This window comes from Brachycentrus maculatus, unplaced genomic scaffold (genome assembly GCF_059751285.1).
Source record: "Brachycentrus maculatus isolate JH-2025_06_01 unplaced genomic scaffold, ASM5975128v1 h1tg000498l, whole genome shotgun sequence".
Classification (NCBI taxonomy): domain Eukaryota; kingdom Metazoa; phylum Arthropoda; class Insecta; order Trichoptera; family Brachycentridae; genus Brachycentrus; species Brachycentrus maculatus.
In genome coordinates this window covers 735,263-749,432 of record NW_028281244.1, presented here as the reverse complement: position 1 = coordinate 749,432, position 14,170 = coordinate 735,263, and the positions used below count along the sequence as shown (strand labels likewise).

Below are 14,170 nucleotides of genomic sequence, written 5' to 3'. Positions count from 1 at the left end.
TGCCATCTATGTTTAAATAGAATTACTACTTCTTTGTTTTAAATGAATAACTTATCCTTGTTCATGCATATAAGGTATATATTTTTTAATTCCTTTTTTTATTGTTATTAAATGTTTAATAATTTCTCAAACCTTATACACTATCATAAATCCAAGAAATGTCAAAATGTGTATGTATCTTTTTTCAAATATTTGGATATCTTCGATATACTTATGTACATGGCAGTCTATTGATGTCATTGTACATTTTCATACAAAAATCGAATTGGTAACATCAACAACCATGCTCAAAATGTCTTAGTTTGAAGCCATTAGAAAAAGTATTTAATATCTTTATGGCATTCGTAATTTCCAACGTTGGAAAGATACATCCTAATTGGAAAACTTTAAAAGATCCCTGATCCGACAGAAACATGAAGGTAAAAATATACAGATGTATCTTTTCTCAACATTCCTGAGTACCATATCTGGCCAAAATAATATAAAAAAAGAAAAATCTACAGTACCTCTGTTATAAATGTGTCTCTGAAGTTTGAAAGTTTTAAAAAAGTATGGGAGACGAAAGTACATCGAAAAGACAAGTAAAAATAAATATTTTAATATATTTCACAAATGGCGAGAAACAAGAACAAAAAACATGTGATGCTTTTTATAGATTTTAATAAATATTCAAGACGAGGAATATATTTATTTAACCTGTTGTAAAAAATACTTCCTGAGAATGCCGTCTGCGAGCATTTACCCCTCTTGTTTCTTGCTCCAACCCCGAGGAGTCTGGTGCCCCGATGACACTGATGACCATTCACCTATTGTAGTCAACATGAGGCTGGACTGACTTGAGGGGTAGCCTAGGTATGACAGAGTGTTTTGGAAATGACATGTAGTGGCCATAGCACTACCCAGAAAGTAAACATGGCTGAAGAAAATGAAAAACAGTTTAAAATTTTATTTATTAGCATTGAGACTTATTTATAACACTTGTTTTCAAGTGCTAAAAGAGGAAACGGGAATACTGTTCAGATTTGCTATTATGTATTTTAACATTAACTAGATGGTAATGGATTGAATGCAGTCAATATACCTTCTCTCAGACGAATGTGCTGCAAAACGTCGTATGATAGTTTGAATGGGAATGGAATGGTGAAAGAAAGAATGCAAGGTTGAGATAAGCATTATCGATAAAGTTAAGGAAGGTGTGTTGTGATAGTTTGGGCATGTGAATTGAATGAGTGAAGAAAGGATAGTAAAATAAATTTATGAGGCGAATGTGGTTGAGGAAAACATGACTAAGTATTTCAAATACTTGCACACGGTCAGGTCAAGAATTGGAATAATCGGCGAGTATGATGAGAAGATGCATGAATGTGGAAAAGGCGAAGATTGTTTGCAAAGACAGATTGGTGTGTCATTTTATTCTCTCTGCCTACCCCTGCAGATAAGTGGCATGATGGGTAGTTTGTCCCATCTCTTTGGTGTTAGCCGCAACGATACTTGATTCATACATAACATGTTAACATGGTCTCTCTAAAACTCTCCTTCTTTCTTTACTCCATTGTACGACATCCTCGGTCTCACAGGTCCGCATATCTTCATTTCGAATTCTGACTCTGAGTGACCTCCATCTGAGTGCCTTATTACTTTCATTTCCGCTGTTCTGAGTAGGAATCAAGAAGTAGTAAAATAAAAAATGGAACGTTTTGAGTTACTAGTATCACCATAATTGTTACACTGTCTAGTGTTTTTTTTTATTCTAGGGGCATATTATATGACGTGTTTATTTATTCACAATTCTGATAGGAGCTTATCGCATGATGTGTTGATTCATTCTCAGTTCTGATAGTCACATATGTATTTAAAGTATTTACAACAGTTTATAATTTTACTCTCATATGCAGTAAGTGGAATGGAAAGCATTATGAACCAATATGGTCTACATTGTATACTTATAATTTAAAATATACTATTTTTGGACATTCGGACTACTGCCGAGCTATCCATATGGATAGCTCGACAGTAGCATATATATGTAGAATCCTCTAAGTTCATACATTAGATTTTTAAAAAAACCTAAAATCCTGCGCAATAGACGGAAAGTATCGTTATTAGAGTAGTGGTCGAGGAAAACTAAAAATACAATGAGGCCCGTAACAAAGAATACCCAGCAGAGTATAGACATCGATAAGATAGAGAGAGAGGGAATGAAGAAATTCGACATGAATTACGCATTGGATACAAAAATATTTATGGGGAACTATTGGACTAAAACAGTAGTGTGACTTTCCCACCATTAGGTGTGAAGAGAGAAAAGAAAGAGTCCATGGTAATATTTTGTTCTAAAAATTAGTAAACTATATCTGCTTCCTATGTGTAGCATATGGAGTCCACAAACTGTGTCCAGGATTTTCTGTCGGCCGCCAGCTCCCTTGCATCCTCCCAAGTCAGGTCCGCGTCCCGAAGTTCAGACGAGAACAGCCGATGAATTGTCAGCAGTGGTCGTCTTGGGCGGCGCGAACCTAATACCTTGTAAAAGATGCAAACTTGTTCTAAAAATACCCCACGTTATTTAATTTGAGTGTAAGTACTTACCTGTTTACTATATCCTGGCAATATTTTTTAATTCACGTTCGTAAATATCGTAGATTATTGATATATCAATATATCGTTACACTTTCTATACCTTTAGAATAGACGTAGAAAGAATAAAACAGAGAAAGTGATAAATATTATAATAAAAAATAATTTCAATAGGCCCCATTCGTTATTGTTTATGGGCATCCAACGTTATTAACCTGGCAACATTTTAATTGTAAGTGTCCGTAATGTTGGCAACGAAGGTCAGTGATCGACGTGAAGTTGATTTCACATTTTCGCTGCGCTTGTGAAGTGTTGGAATGCCATTTTTGATGGCCTCTAATTGAAATCTTTTTAGTTTTTGTGTCGCGTCGGTTGTGCCGGTTTTTGGCATTGGTGCCGCGCGATGTTGAAAATACGCGAAATGCATAAAATGTTTCAGTGCATTACCTAAAGCACCGGGCGTGCTAGTTAAAAAATATGATCGTGTCAAAAAAGTCCAAGTGATTGACAGTTTTAAAAAAATATTATATAGTTCGTGTCAATAGCCCCGCGGTCACGGGCCATCATGCCCGGCACCACGGCCCAGGTCCTCATGCGCAAGGACAAGCGCGGCGCCGCGGCCTACATCCACGCGGACTGCGCCAGCGGGCCCCCGCAGCACCTGGGCCGCCTGCTGGACGTGCTGCTGCATCCCAACAAGGCCATCGACGAGCGGGAGACCATCGACTGGTGCCGCTGGCTCATCGCCGGCGGCCGCACTCCGGACGAGTTCGCCGCCATCGGTTCGTACCGCTTTGTCGCTCCATTGCCCGTCCCCGTGTCTCCGGAGCCCCTGTAGCCAGACCTAGTTCCTCGCCTCGACGTTGTGACATAACTGTGTTTACCTCCGATATCGGTTCTACTGCGGATTCATATCCCTTTATCCCTTCTAGCACCATCTCGATATAACTTACCTCGTAACTAGTGACGATGCGCTATTTGTATTAGCCAGTGAACCTAACCTTCAATATGCAGGTATATTACATATCCGACATAAGGGCCACCCACACTAATTATTAAAAATCATTTTCCGCTTCATTCTGAGTATTTAGCCGAGTGAAATAAGTGTTTTATTGCGGATATTTTGCCCTTGCGCCCGTAAACTGGCGTTCTTGTGACTGCTGTATATTTCTCTCGCCATTACGTATTGACAGATCTCGGTCAAACGACCCGATGTCATTGCACCTTCATGCAGTGTAATAATAATTCTTACTCCTATGACAATTTATTTTGAAAACATTTATTTTAATATCTCAATAAGTATATAATGTATATGAAATGCTTAACTTCTTATTTAGTTAGGACAAAAAAATCATTATTACTTTAAGTGTCAGTGACTTCTCAAATATAATAAAAAAAATTGAACCGTCCCCTAATTCAAACAATATGCACATACAAAAAGTTTATTTCTGTGTCAATTAGAATTGTGAATGAAACGGATGATATTATAAAGTTCACTGTAAATAATTTTATATTATGACAGTTCAGAAATCTGATTTTATAAATGAAAAATAATTATAGTGAATTGAAATTTATATTTGAAGTAGCTATATTGAAATGTCATTTCTTTTTATTTTTATTTGTTCCTTCTAAAACAAATGAGAAGTATTCAATAATAAATACACATTCTCTTATTAACTTTAGTTCACACTGTGTGAAGTGTGAATATGAGTTACGGAATGATATTTTCTATTTTGATTTTATTATATCGAGTTTGAAGAAGTGAGAAGCATTTAATGTCCACTTACTTAGAATGGATTAACATCTGTGATTTTACAATTTGAAAAAATGAAGTCACTTTGTTGTATCAAGTATTACTATGAGTCAGCTAGAGTTTTAACAAAGACTTTCAATGATTGATTGTTGTCTTCCTCGAGTGTGATTATTTTCTCTCAAAACCAGGTGTGCTTTTTGTATTCTATTGTTTTATCGCAGAGGAATCTTGCAACAGTATTTGTGTAGACTTCGGATGTTTTTTGGAACATTAATGCTTATAAGCCTTGCCTATTATTATTAAATACAGTGAAACTTCTATTTATCGTTCCTCGAATAATCGTTTTCCCGGATGTGTCGTTTATTTCTTCTACCCCTAATTCATTTCATAAAAAATAGTTCTCATCAATCGTTTCTCTATTACCATTTTACCGCATTCATCGTTTGAATTACGCAGCATATTTGATATATTTTTGTTTGTTTTTTACATTTTTCTCAATATTCTCAATTATGTTACATTCGACGAAATAATTCCAACATTTGGGTTAGAAACTATGGAAAGCTTGTGTGACACATGTTGACGGATACAGCAGAAGAGGTCGATGTTGATGAAGCGAGTTCGCTACCCGTACCTTCAAATACAAAAGCGCGCATTCCCTTTGAAAGATTGAAAACATTCTACTGCGCGCACATTCAATAACTGATACTGAAAATATATTATTTCCGATATATTGTTGACTTACGGAAATAAAACAGTCGGTCACAGATTATTTACAATGCAATAAACTTTTTTTTTTTTGGTTCTGTTCAACTTTGTATTTTTTTAAAATAAATATTATACATTTATTTATATCTAAAACTGTATTCTTCTTACAATGGTTATGCAGATTGGGTGGACTGTATCTTTACTCTATCGTATCTCCTTGTGTATTGACTTCTTAATACCGCATTCATTGTTTATTTAATTATGTCATTTAGGGGTTTCACTGTATTCACAATCTTTTCTTTATGCTTAAAATATCTCTGAAATGAGGATGGTAGCGCCTTACGGTGTTACAGCTCGTATCTCTTCACTCGGAGCGCTCTTGTACCATCCTCGGGCACTCCTTATCTCTTGGCTGTTATCACTTCCTCTTGTTGGAGCTCGCCCTTCTTGTTTAGTGGTCACGTTTCCAGCGAAACTATTAGCAACATTTCTTACACCGAAATATCACCGGGGTACTGGAAATGCAGTACAGAGGTTGAGTAGTCAGATGATTAATAAACCTGTCAAATTAGTAGTTTCAAAAACATAACCTCAAAAAGATTCGTATATACAGTCGTATTAGTCGCAGTATTAAGCTTTTTAAAATTTGAGACCCTTGGTATCATTTTCATGTGATATATGGTTTTGGCAATTTTGATATTTTACAAAAATTACTACAGTCAACGTACAGCTACATTCTTGTATTATTTGGTAACCAGCCCATTTATAATTTTTTTATATAGATAAACTATTTGTATCAACATTTCTGACGGAACAATCATATGTGTATATAAACTAACTAACCATCACGCCGCTTTACCGCAGGGGTAGACAGGGAGAATAGAATGCCACACCAATCTGTCTTTGCAAACAATCATCGCCTCTTCTACATTCTTAGATCTCCTCATACATACCCGCCGATTATTTCGACTTCTGACCTGACCACTTTCAAGTATGTATTTGAAATACGTGATCATGCCAAATTTTCCTTGGTATTCCTCTGCTTCTATTACCAACTGCATTCAAATATATATATATATATATATATATATATATATATATATATATATATATATATATATATATATATATATATATATATACATACATATATATATATATATATATATATATATATATATATATATATATATATATATGTATATATACATATATATATATATATATATATATATACTTATACAAGCAGTTGCTTCCCTCTACGAGGGCAGCACAGCTAGTATAAGAGTGAATGGGGGCATTACATCATGGTTTGCAATATCCAAAGGCGTAAAGCAGGGATGTGTAATGTCACCATGGTTGTTTAATCTCTATATGGACCATTGTATGAAAGAGATTGAAAGTATGGGAGTCGGAGCGAAAATGATGAATATAACTGTTAGTTGCTTGCTGTATGCGGATGACGCCGTACTGCTAGCGAGCAGCGCGGAGGACTTGCAACTAATAGTGTCAAGAATGTATGATGTATGTATGGAAAATGATCTGGCAATGAATGAAGGTAAGTCAAAGGTCATGGTGTTTGAAAGAGAGAAAGATTTGACAGAATGCAAGATTATCGTGCACAATGAATCCCTAGAACAGGTGCAAGAATTTTTATATCTAGGAAGCATGTTCACAAGGGATGGAAAACTGGATAAGGATATTGAGAGAAGAGTGAATGCAGGGAATAGAATAAATGGTGCTTTTAACAGAGTGATTGGGAATAAGAATATGTCCATGGAAGCCAAGCTAGCGGTTCACAACGGCGTGCTAGTACCGACACTAATGTATGGAAGCGAAACATGGAACTGGCAAAGGAAGGATGAAAGCAGAGTGAACGCTGTTGAAATGCGCTCCCTCAGACGAATGTGTGGAAAATCATTGTATGACAGAATTAAAAACGACGATATAAGAAAGGAATGTAAGGCTGAACGAGGAATAATTAAAAAGATCAGGAAGAGCTCTTTGCGATGGTATGGACATGTGGAGCGAATGGATAGCGAGAGAATGACTAAGAAAATATATGTGGCGAATGTGAGAGGGAAAACAGAACGTGGACGACCGAAAAAGACTTGGCACGATCAGATCAATCAGAACCTAAAATCTGGCGGTGTCAAAAGTCTGCGTAATCGGAGGGCATGTATGACTAGATGTATTGATGTGAAGGAGGCGAGGAGTGCATGTCAGGACAGAAGAGTGTGGCGTTCCATCCTCTCTGACTACCCCTGCGGGGAAACGGCGTAATGGTAGTAGTATATATAGTAGTAGTAGTAGTAGTATATATACCATATATCCATTTATATGTATCTATTGTGAAATTGTAATTTTCTATATAAATGACGTTTAGTACATCGAAATACGTGTTCATAATATTGTATAATAAAACTTCACCAAGTTGGCTAAACATTTTAAAATGGATATTTTATTTGTGGATATGACTTCGGTTCGATAGTGCCCGCGGCCTGTCTCGCCACGCCACTGTATAATACACAATATTTAAATAGTAAAAAAATATATATGTTATCACAGTTACTGGGATGTATCGGGCGTTTATCTAACGTAAAACTGAGAACACATCATTTGAATAATAAAACAATATCGAAATAATCGCGGTGCAAAAAAACGAGAGCTACCTCGCTTCGCAAATTGGTTTGTGGAACAATACCACCGACAGCAGCAAAATGGAGATAACGAGCGATCCCTAGACCTTTCCGATTTAAAGAAAGTAATTTTTATTATTTTATTTATTTAATATGGTTACAATGGTTTTACAATTTTAATTAATTTTATAAACATTTCTAACAATCTTATAACTAAGGACGCAGTTCTCTACAAAAAAGAGACTGAGCTCTTGTGCTTGGAGAGGGACTTACACTTGTTTTAAAATTTAAAAATTATTTTTATTGGATTTATAATTTTTTCTTTCTTAAATTAACATTTATAAAAAAATTTATTTTTTAATTTTTATTATTTGTATACATTTATTTAAATCACAATTTTTACATATTTAGAACATTTTTTTTTGCAGAGACTCACCAAGCCACCTTGTGTGTCATTTAATTTATTTTTTAGCATTTTAAAGTCTTAAATTTTTTTATGTTTGTAGGAAGGTTGTTTTTATGTATGTAAGAAGGAAGGAATTATTTTATATTTATTAATTGATTTGGCGTTTAATTTGTAGAACTCCATTTTAATTTATGTATTAATTTTATTAACAAAAGTAAACAATTTTTTTTAAGTTAGAAAAAATAAACACCCACTTAAACTTAACTAACTAACTAACCATCACGCCGCTTCCCCACTGGGGTAGGCAGAGAGAATAGAGCGCCACACCACTCTGTCCTTGCAAACATTCTTCGCCTCTTCCACGTTCATGCATCTCCTCATACATACCCGCCGATTGTTACGACTCCTAACCTGACCACTTTCAAGTATTTGGCATACCTGATCGTGCCATCTTTTTCTCGGTCTTCCTCTGCTTCTTTTCCCACTAACACTCCACTTAATAATCTATTAACCTTATACATAATAAATGAGCTATGTAAATAATAAATTCAACTCCCATCTAAAAAAAAATAATACATATAATACGAAAAATGACATTTCATTGTTACGTTTGCCGATTTGTTAATATTTGGATCTGTTAAAATTAATCGTTAAACATGTTCAGAGAATCCGCACATTATTATATGGAACTATCAATAAAATTATTTTTGGATACACTCGAGTCAATGATCCGAGCGAGTTTTTATTTCGCGTAAGGAATCTCGCAAATGTAAAAATAAAATAAAAACAATATCGAATCTCTATCTGTTTATAGGAATCGAATGTAAACAGGTTTATTTTTTTATCTTTATGTTAATTATCCATCTACCCTGACTCTTGACACGAGACCGGACCACTATTCTGACAGCACTGGCGAATGGCTGTCGCGCGCTTTAATTACTAATCCGCTGATTCCAAATCTAATATCATTCTTCGTCGAACCTTATATAGGGTCCGCCATCTAAAGTTTTTTTTTTCAACTAGTGCTTATTTCGTGAATGGGTTACCATTAAGTGTTACACTTAGCTCATGTCTGATTTGACAGATAATTAGTTTTATCCTTCCGCTGAGCGAATATGGTTGTGTATACGCTTGAACAACGCTGGGAAATATTGCGACATTACTTTGAAAATCATGGTAATGTTGCAGAATGTGTGCGAAAATTGCGTACGGTTTTTGGAAGAAGAGAAGCACCGTCAGCTCCGTATGTTCGTTATCTTGTGAAAAAAGTGAAAGAAACTGGCATCCTCATCGATAAACCAAAGCGTGAAAAGCCAAAAACAGTGCGTACACCCGAGAATATCGATGTTGTGGCAGAAAGTGTGCGTGAAGCGCCATCAACATCAATTCACCGTCGTTCTCAACAATTGAACATTTCGGAGACATCATTGAGACGAATTTTGCATAAAGACCTTGGTATGACGCCATACAAAGTCCAATTGGTTCAGGAGTTGAAGCCAACTGACCATCCAATGCGTTTTCGCTTCGCTGAGTGGGCCTGCGATCGACTTACAGAAGATGCCGATTTTGCCAAAAAAATCATCTTTTCGGATGAAGCTCATTTTGATCTTGGCGGGTATGTAAACAAGCAAAATTGTCGTATTTGGGGCACAGAAAACCCGCACGCATACATTGAAAAGCCGGTACACCCAAAACGAGTCACTGTTTGGTGCGGATTTTGGTCCAGAGGCATAATTGGGCCATTTTTCTTTGAAAATGAGCAAGGAGTGGCCGTTACAGTCAATGGCGATCGTTATCGGGCCATGTTGAACGGATTTTTGTTCACAAAAATTGAAGAGGAGGATATTGGCAACATTTGGTTTCAACAGGACGGCGCTACGTGCCACACAGCCGAAGCTACGAAGTTTTTTTTTTATAGCATTTTCAAAAAAAAAAAGTTATTTGGCGGACCCTTTATATTCATCTTGCTAAACAATGTCACAGAGAGAGATAAGGCGGGATAATCGATAGTCCGCAACTTAATTTTCATTAAACTCAGGGAACATTTAAGGTTATTGATTTTTTGTGCTTAAATCACCGTTTTTGTATTGAAAAATAAGTTTTTCTTCAAAATAAATAATATCGTTTTGACAAGAAAAGAGTTATTGAAAGGCAAAGAGTTATAAAAATCAATACACATATATTCTTTTAAGAAATCTAATTTTATATATATTCTTTTAAAAATGTGCGCGGCAACATGCGTGGCTTCTCGCGTAGTCGGTCGCGTACTGAATTGTATGTTTGAAAGTACACCCTTACGACTTACGTTAACTAAGGTCTGAACAACTAGCCACTGGCTAGCACATTCTAGAACGGTGACAATCCACCAAAGGCAAATTTAGGCCTAGTTTAGACGAACCTACCATATACTTACTGAACGTTTCTTGCTGTATTAGGCACTACCTGAATTGTTTCGATTTTGATGGTTGTATCCAAAGCTGCCGCGGCCGTCGGAAGTGCAATTAAGTTGACCGACTGCGGCGAGGAAGTGCAGTGCAACAGTCGCTCCAGTCGCTCCAGTCGAACCCTCGACACACGAGGAGTGCACTTGACGCCCGCATCGCGCGACTCGCGGGAACACAATACGCAAGGTCGATACGATAGGCTCGCTCGGTTCACACGGCGATGTAGTTACTACATTATTTATCGAATCTAGACTTACTTTATACATTCCAATATCTATGAATCTAATCACGATTTATGCTTATCCAAAATGATTGACGTTTGTGACAGCTGTTTCGCCTTATTAAACTATGTTGAAAAAGGCAGATACACATGTATTGTGTAGCGAGTGCATTTTTCTAAGATAGAGCAATACCTATTTTTTGTACGCTTTTGTATATTTTTTTTTATTTTAATATCTAGGAGTTATGGCCCTTTGTCGACATGTCTATTCGGATATTATAAAAAACTTACAAACTAATTATTAAAAAAAAGAGTTATGCTTAGTAAATACAACTTTTTATTTTTTTTCTAATTTTACGTATTTACTAAGTAAAATTAAATTAAAAATGGATAGATTTTACGGCAAAATGACTGCCGAATCAATTAATGAACATGTATTTATCCCCGTTAAATTCGTTTATGAAGACTATTGACCAAACGGTGTGAATAGTGCGTTTTTTTTTTACTCTGATAATGCCCTCGCAAGGCGAAACGGGTGTCACGAATAAACAAATTCATTAGAATCATAAATCGCGTTTTAATTCATATTAATAGTAATAATATTTGCTGTTTTTTTCCTGTGCCTAAAAATATCATAGAAAACATCAAATCGGGCCCCTTATAATGTGTAAATTCTGTACTTTTTATTTTTATTTTTTATACATGCAATACATTAAAGCAGTAATAGTAAAATAGTCCTAATTTTGACTTATTAGTGAGTGGTCAGCATAATCTGTATGTGTGTGTGTGTGTGTGTGTGACACCCTAATAATCCGCTCACGGCACGCGTCGCCCACTTTTGGTTCCGAAGTCATTTGGATCATTTGCGGTCGGGCCAATTTTCCTTCGGCGCATAATGTCCCGAAATAATATCGTCGCACTATGAACGCAAACCTATCAGACCTTTGACTGTTTTCTCTTCTCATAAAAATATATCCAGAAAAAAGTCTTCGCAGCTATTCTCCTACCGCCTCCATTCATTCCGTTGAAATGATAGTAAAATATGAAACATACAAAATAAACATTGAATCAGAAATTGGCGTCCTCCAAACGTAATAGCAGGTAATTAAATAAAAAAGGTAAAATAAAGAAATTAACGAGGATTCGATATCGAATATTAGATTCGTACAAAGTTACACAAGCTTGTACGAGTAGAGGCGTGTATTCACGAGTGTCTGATGCTGTGCCCTGTGCGCTATCTGGGTACTCATAACGTCGTAGAGAAGAAAGAATGAATACACAAACCAATGACAGTCCTACTTTTATTGAAACAACGGCTCCTTCTTTTTATTTATGTCAACTGGTAAACACAGTGGTAATGCTTGAGTAACTATTTGTCCGCCTCCACAGTGTAGCGGTTACCGCATTCCGCTACCATGCTGGAGGTCCCGGGTTTGATTCCCAGAGGGGTCAAAATAAATCTAAATATTTATTCTAATATAATAAATATTTTGATACAAGTGTTTTCTTTAATATTTGTTTAATATTGTACCCTGGACTGGTATATAAAGCGTAAGACTGATCATCTTGTCTTAGTCAAATTTCTGCAAGAGCATGTCTGAACGCCGACATCTAGTCCGCTCATTACTTGGAGGCAGCAACAGAATAGCTCGGATAGTAGAGTTGTCGCCAGTTAAGAACGCCAAACTCTCATAGGGTGACCGTGGTGAAAAAAAAAAAAAAAAAAAAAAAATATATATATATATATATATATATATATATATATATATATATATATATATATATATATATATATATATATATATATATATATATTAATATATATATATATATATATATATATATATATATATATATATATATATATATACACATATATATATATATGTATATATATATATATATATATATATATATATATATATATATATATATATATATATATATATATATATATATATATATATATTTATATATATATTTTATAATTTATTTTCAACATTATTTACCCTAAGTTTTGATTTGAACATTGGCACCAGGATAGACGACTGATTTTTAGTCTGAGAAATGCGTTTAATATAAAAATGCAATAGATATAAGTACAGATTCTGGGCAAAGGAACATTTATAAGTTGTATTATAAATATGTAAAAATACAGCCGATATACTGCGTGATTTACTACTGCATTTACACGGTTGCATATAACACAAATGATTTCTTATGTGGCGACCAGTATACGCTTCCAAAGCTCGGAGCACTTTATGTCCGGAATATCCCTCTCGCTAGGTGCGGTGCCGCGCCGCGCGCCGCAGCGCGGCCGCAGGACGATGAACTCGGCACCGGCTCGGATTATATTATTGTGATCGCCGATCACGAAATAACAAGTAATTAGGTATCACTTATTACCGCCGTCCGAGTTGAAGGTGCTTCTCCTAATTCCCTCGCGAAACAGCGAGTCGGCCGCAAACCCGTTTGCACTAACCCCCAGTATCCCGCGCGCCAATCTCGCGGTGATGCAATCCTTCAACTTTACGCTTTCTATGCACGGGGGACAATTCCTCATTTTTCTGCTATTACATGGTAAATGTCCGCCTTCGTATATTCACGATCGAGTGAACACCGCGTCAACTCGCTACAGTGCCACCCATGAATCTCATCCTGATATCTAATAAATAAATAAGTATACATTTACTTTCATTCGGATAAACGTTGGTGCCTATCTGATCGCATTCAGTTGTTTATGTGAAAAAATGTATCCTAAATTATTACGATAAAAATATTTCAATAATTCTATTAAAATATTATTATCATACAAAGCATGTACTTAACATATGTAATATAGTCAATGTATATAAGAGAATGATCAGCAAATGTTAAGAATTGCATAAATTAAGCACTCGTTATTGTACGTCGGCCATACAAACAGCCAGGGCCAACTGCTTCTAGCTGCCGCTGGACGTTCCTCAGTTTCAGCACAAAAAGCTCATTACGCTCGTAGCGAGGGCATTATCAATTGTCGAAAAAGCCAGTTTAACGTTTTTAAGTGCAGTTTTTTAAAGGTGCCGATGTAGTGAGTGCATTTTTCTTAGTCCTCCCGCTAGGCGACACAGCTGTCACGAAAAGAAATAAATTCAGTAGAATCACAAGTCGTGTTTTGGTGTACATTATTAAACATAAAGTATGGAACTCTGTAAAGTCGATAAGTAAATGAGCTTATTTTATCGTTGAAATAATCAAGTTGTACGCGTAGACATTCTAATTAAGAAAATAATTAAGTTAATTGTTCTGTGCGTAGAGACGGCGGTCAGTGGAGTTTTCATGATTTAGTTATGTAAACTGCATCAATTAAAAAAAACTTTGTAATTTATTGTATCACAATGATACTTAGTTTAACTCACGAATTTGTAACAATTGTTTGTAAACACGATT

General features: G+C 35.6%; 1 protein-coding gene across 1 annotated transcript in view; it reads left to right on the top strand.

Moving 5' to 3' along the window:
- Window positions 1-2,836: 2,836 nt before the first annotated feature.
- Window positions 2,837-14,170, top strand: part of Ubr3 (Ubr3 ubiquitin ligase) — a 47,377-nt gene continuing 36,043 nt past the window's right edge. Inside the window, exon 1 of the mRNA XM_088272474.1 lies at window positions 2,837-3,356. Coding sequence (XP_088128600.1) covers window positions 3,140-3,356 — 217 coding nt within the window. The 5' untranslated portion in view covers window positions 2,837-3,139. The remainder of the gene's footprint in view (window positions 3,357-14,170) is intronic.